Source organism: Rutidosis leptorrhynchoides, chromosome 2 (assembly GCF_046630445.1).
Source record: "Rutidosis leptorrhynchoides isolate AG116_Rl617_1_P2 chromosome 2, CSIRO_AGI_Rlap_v1, whole genome shotgun sequence".
In the NCBI taxonomy this organism is placed as follows: Eukaryota; Viridiplantae; Streptophyta; class Magnoliopsida; order Asterales; family Asteraceae; genus Rutidosis; species Rutidosis leptorrhynchoides.
Window position 1 is genome coordinate 21,706,240 of NC_092334.1, and position 6,434 is coordinate 21,712,673.

Here is a 6,434-nt window from a genome sequence, read left to right on the forward strand (position 1 = left end):
GACCAAATTTAAACTAAATCTCATTATGATCTAGACACGATAAGCAAAGTCTGTAATGTTGAGTCTCAAAATTTTTGAACTGTTCTCATGAACTCATTTGACCTTTGACTATTCCCGACGATGCACGAACCATTGTGTGTAAATAAATATGTAAATATATTTATATAAATATAAATATAGGAATATATATAATATTTTGAATAAATAAGATACACTTTAATTAATTAGAATTAAAAATGTAAAATAATAAACAGTATAATTAAGTACAATTAAAAAGAATATATATATATATATATATATAAACATATACATGATATTATTATTTTATGTATATATATGATTTCAATATCTGATACAAATATTAAATATTACATAGCTATTAAGATATAATGTATATATGATATTATATATGTATATATAAATGTTATATTAGGATATATAATACAAATATTAATATTACATAGCTATTAAGATATAATGTTAACATATTAAACTTTCTTGCAAATAAAAATATAATTGTTATATTATATTACTTTCAATATAAATAGTAATATAAATATTAATAATATTATTATATATATAGATATGAAATTTAATATGTAAAAAAAATTGTTATATCATTTTATTATTAATAATATTATTATCATTAATAATATAAATATTATTATAATTAGTATTATTATTAGTATCATTAATAATACTATTAATATCATTATTATTATTATTATTATCATTACTATTAATTATTAAATTTATTAAAATCATCATATTGTTAATATTAATATTACCATATTATTATTATTATTACTTTTATTATTATTATTGTTGTCAAAAATTATTATAGTTCCATTAATAATATTATTAGTATATTTATAATTAATAAATATCTGTAATTTTTCGTTAGTAATCAGATGAAAACAAACTTACTAATTAACAAAGTCTTTGAATCGTACAATCCAGTTATCAATCTTTAACCATTTTATTTTTTTTATTTGTCTTCTACTATTTCCAATTGATCTTTGCCGACCAAATCCTTACTACAAAACAACAGGCGATTGAATCACGTTCCTATTACAAACTATTCAGTTCAATATATATTTTACACTTCTGCAATTGTTAAAGAAAACCAAAAAAAAAAAATTAATTAAGCAAATCCATTCTTCCTCTGTTCTTCACCTTTTTAGCCAAGTCTCGAATTCGAATCAAATTTCAAAATGTAAAAATGTAGAAGTGTTAGGAATCTCATACTCAAACTATCTGCACAATATCAAGTTTCAATTCGTTATACCAAGTTTGAATTTTCGAGTCAAGGTTATAAAGTCAAAAGTCAACCAAATCGTTCATGGTAAAATTCGAACTTGTCTTTATGTTTTAAGTTTAATTAATGATCCAAAAAGTTTTCAAGGATCATTTAGAACATATTTCATGTAGGAATTATTATCTAAAACAATCTTAATTTCACAATCAAAAATTTGAGTTTATGTTCTTGAACTCAAATTTAAAAAGCTCGAATTCGAAATAAAATTTAAAAAGTATTAATGAAGTCTTGTTAGGAATCCTTGACTTAAACTTTCTGCAAAATTTCAAGTTCCAAATCCTCAAAACGAATTCGAATTTCGAAGTCAAAGTTTTGGTTCTAAAAAGTCAAAGATTGTTCTAAGATCAAATTGAAGGTTTATGTGATGTTTCTGATATAATTAGCAATCTCGGAAGTTTATATGAATCATTTTAAACATAATTCATATTATAATTATTATCTAAAACGAACTCTAATCCAAAAATCAAATATATATTTTTTTTTGCAAAGACAGTCGCTACAGCAGAGGGCTGTTCCATTTTTTTTATTTTATTTTTTGTTTTCTCTCGTTTTATAATAATACTAGTATATAAATATGTGATGTTAAATATTTTTAGGTGTCACAATCTTTGATAAGAAGATTGGGGACTAGTCTGATCGATTAATACTCTGGCCAAATTGAAATTTATGAAGAAGAAGGTGATAACAGAAAATGGAATTAAATAAATTAATGGGTGTTTTAAATCAGAAAAACTGAATGGGTCGATTGGTTAAGGGTGTTTGCGTGTAACGAGAGGTCGGGGGTTCGAGCTTAGGCAATGAAATTTTTTTTAAGGAGACTTATTTTAAAGGTAGTCATTTTATTAATATTACTTCTATTATTATTATTATTATTATTATTATTATTATTATTATTATTATTATTATTATTATTATTATTATTATTATTATTATTATTATTATTATTATTATTATTATTATTATTGTTATTATTATTATTATTATTATTATTATTATTGTAAATGTTAATGATAACATATTATGATATATGATAAGTAACATTAACTTGAAATATGAAAATGAATTTATAATATGAATATGATTGTAAATAAAAGATAAATATAACGAATTGGGTATGAATATATGTATGTACATGTGATAAGTAATATGATTAGTACATAAATTTTATAAAATAATATGAAATATTATGATAAGATAGCTTGAAGATTAGGATTTACGATGATTAAAAAATATATAGTTATATGTAACATATACACACACATATATATAGATGTGTAGAAAACTCATAAGGTTAAACTTTAATATAAGTATTAATATGAACCTACTTTTAATATATAACGACTATTACAACCTTAAGGTATAAATGTTAGTTACATATAAATTAGGCATATATTAAGGTACAAAATATATTACGACTATAAATGAGAATTATGTATAAATATATATATAGCTTAATATAGATTAATGAAACATTAGTAAAATGATAAATATATTTATAAGACGTGAGTTATAAATATAACTAATGTTTATATATATATATATATATATATATATATATATATATATATATATATATATATATATATATATATATATATATATATATATATATATATGAATAAACATATTTACATATAAACTACAAAATTTTTAGATAAAACCTATGCTATTATAATCATCAAATAATCATAATATAACATTTTGTATAGATGTGCTAGAACTATATAATGTATTAATAAGTATTTAACTAATTGATATTATTAAATTTTTAATTAAAACATATAATAAATATATTTAATTAATATAACATATAATTGTTTACTAAAATAACAAGTATATTATTACTAATAAAATATATAAACTTATTTGATTACGATTATATGTTTTAATATATATACGAATGATATAGGTTCGTGAATCCGAGGCCAACCCTGCATTGTTCAATGTCGTCATATGTATTTTTACTACAAAATACAGTATTGTGAGTTTCATTTGCTCCCTTTTTAAATGCTTTTGCAATATATATTTTTGGGACTGAGAATACATGCGTTTTTTTTATAAATGTTTGACGAAATAGACATAAGTACTTGAAACTACATTGTATGGTTGGATTACTATACCGAATATCGCCCCTTCAAGTCTGGTAACCTAAGAATTAGGGAAATGGCCCCTAATTGACACGAATCCTAAAGATAGATCTATGGGCCTAACAAACCCCATTCTGGAATTTGGAATGCTTTAGTACTTCGATTTAAATGGTGATTGCGATTGCCAATATTTATGGCATACTTGCGAGTATGCGGGGGATATTCTATATGCATTATGTTAATGTCGGTTACCAGGTGTTCATCATACGAATGATTTTTATACACTTGCGAGTGTAAGGTTATTTATGAAAAATGAAAATCTTGTGGTCTATTATATTATTGAAAATGATTGATTATGATAAACTAATGAACTCACCAACCTTTTGGTTGACACTTTAAAGCATGTTTATTCTCAGGTATGAAAGAAATCTTCCACTGTGCATTTGCTCATTTTAGAGATATTACTTGGAGTCATTCATGACATATTTCAAAAGACGTTTCATTCGAGTCGTTGAGTTCATCAAAATTATTATTAAGTCAATTATAGTTGAATATATTATGAAATGGTATGCATGCCGTCAACTTTCGATGTAATAAAAGTTTGTCTTTTAAAAAAGAATTCAATGTTTGTAAAATATATCATATAGAGGTCAAGTACCTCGCGATGTAACCAAATGTAATGAATTCGTCTAGATGGATTAGGACGGGTCGTTAGAGCATACTCCGTAAGAACACAGTTACCAGTCGCTATAAACCCCATGCTTGAGCGAAAAGCTAATAATGATGGAATGAAATGATGATTTTGGGAGTGATGGAATTCTAAATCAGAATACCCTCCAAAAGATATCCCCAGCTATCTAGATCAATCAGCACAACCCATATCACAGACAATAAATATACAGAATGATTTGAGTTTTCTAGATCTGAAACTCTGGCACTTCTCCCCCTCGGATATAGATAACTTAAATTGTTCTGATCAGCATCGCGTTTGATCATCTTTCACAAGAAGAATTAAATTTCTTATAGACACATAGTCTGTATGATTTAATAGCATGAAATCTTCGTAGTAGCTGTGGTGCATCATCGGTAAATCTTCGAAACTATATATACATGAATAAATAACCAATAACTGAATCCACTCGTTTTTTTTTTTTTTTTTCTTCTTCTGATGTTGCTCTTTTGCCTTTTCAAACTGAAACATAAATGAAAACAACTCGAAATAAAAGAATAAATACAACTTAGATGATGTGCACCACACTTAGAGATGAACCATACTGCAACATTAATCTTTGGCGTTGAAGCAGCCTCCTTCAATAACTTTCTCAAACCGATGAAATGTCTGTGATACAGAATTGCACTGTTCGACCCATTCATAGTGAGAACAACCCCCTTTAGATACATGACTAACCTAAGGCATTTCGGCCCAAGCAATAAAGGTGAATAGAAACTGGTATAGGTTCGAACAGAGTAAACTCACCTTGTGGACTTACTTGGCAATCCTTCACTAGAGTATAAGTCGTAGTAGGGGAGACCTCAACCGTCTATTGAGTTCCTGAACAATCATTTCTCAATACATTCTCAGTGATAGGTAGGTGACTACCGTCAACCGCTGTAAACCTTTCCGCGATTTCCTTGCCAAGATTATTTACTTTATGCACAAGTGATCCTCTCATTCCAAAATTCAATCCTCAAAATTTATCAACATTCATTAACTAATCATGCACTACTAGCTTTTACACAGAACGCTTAACATGCAAGTTCAGTAATACAATCATTTCCTATTTTCACATAACTTCTCATTTTCTAATTTTTCTGATTTTTATGGCTTTTTCATTTTTCAATTTTTTTGTATTTTCTGATGATGCAATTTTATCAACTATTCTACTCAACAGAAAGCAAATAAACACAATCTTTTTGTTTTTTTTCAATTTAAAAATGCATAACAGAAAATAAAATGATCATGCAAAACACAAAAATAAACTAAGTAGCATGCAAAAATGATGTAAAATGCAAAATATACAAATGATACAGATTGGATGGTTACTTCAATAACTCCTTGTCGGACACAACTTCTGCCCTATCTTTCACACCTAACACATTTAATAGGAATAGGAAACGGGGTCTATCAAACGCTTTCGTAAACAAGTCAGCCCTTTGGGTTGTTGTACCTATTTGTAGGACATCCATTAGTTTCTTTTCATAACAGTTCCTAATGAAATGGTACTTGATCCCTATATGTTTAGTCTTAGAATGATTAACAGGATTCTTAGTAACAGCTATAGCAACAATATTATCAACATATATAGGAGTGTTAGAAATTTGCAAACCGTAGTCCCGAAGTTGTTGTTGAATCCAGACAACTTGAGAAGTACAACTTGCCGCTGCAATATATTCAGCCTCACACGTCGATTGTGCGACTACCGTTTGTTTCTTACACTGCCAACTTATCAATCTGTTACCTAGAAACTGACAACCTCCTGAGGTTGATTTGAAGTCTCTCTTACAACCCCCATAATCAGAATCACTAAAAGCCGTTAGATCAAACCCATCCTTTCTAGGATACCATAAGCCCAAACTTGGAGTTCCCTTTAGATAACGCATGATCTTCTTTGCTGTTAACATATGATTCACATTCAGTTGTGCCTGATACCGAGCACACAAACAAGTAGCGAACATGATATCTGGGCGAGATGCTGTAAGATACATTAAGGAACCAATAATAGCCCTGTAAAGAGTCAAATTGACTTTAGGCCCTGTATTTTTTGGTGTAATCCCGTGATTTACCGACAGAGGATTCTTGGCAATTCGTTCATCTTCCATCTTGAACCGGCTCAAGATGTCAGCTACATACTTTGATTGATGTAGAAAAATGCCCTTTTCAGTTTGATCAACCTACAACCTTAAGAAGAAATTAATGGACCCTAGTGAACTCATCTTAAACCGTTTTTACATTACGTCCTGAAACTCATCAACCATTTTCTGATTGGTTGACCCAAAGATGATATCGTCCACATATACTTGTACCAACA

At 27.4% G+C, this 6,434-nt stretch overlaps 1 protein-coding gene across 1 annotated transcript; it reads right to left on the reverse strand.

Annotated features, from left to right (window-relative positions):
• Positions 1–5,445: 5,445 nt before the first annotated feature.
• LOC139887689 (secreted RxLR effector protein 161-like) lies at positions 5,446–6,225 on the reverse strand. Its single transcript, XM_071870756.1, has 2 exons — positions 5,778–6,225; positions 5,446–5,681 (listed from the first exon to the last, which is right to left on the reverse strand). The coding sequence occupies exons 1-2, from the start codon at positions 6,223–6,225 to the stop codon at positions 5,446–5,448; spliced, it is 684 nt and encodes a 227-aa protein (XP_071726857.1).
• Positions 6,226–6,434: the final 209 nt, after the last annotated feature.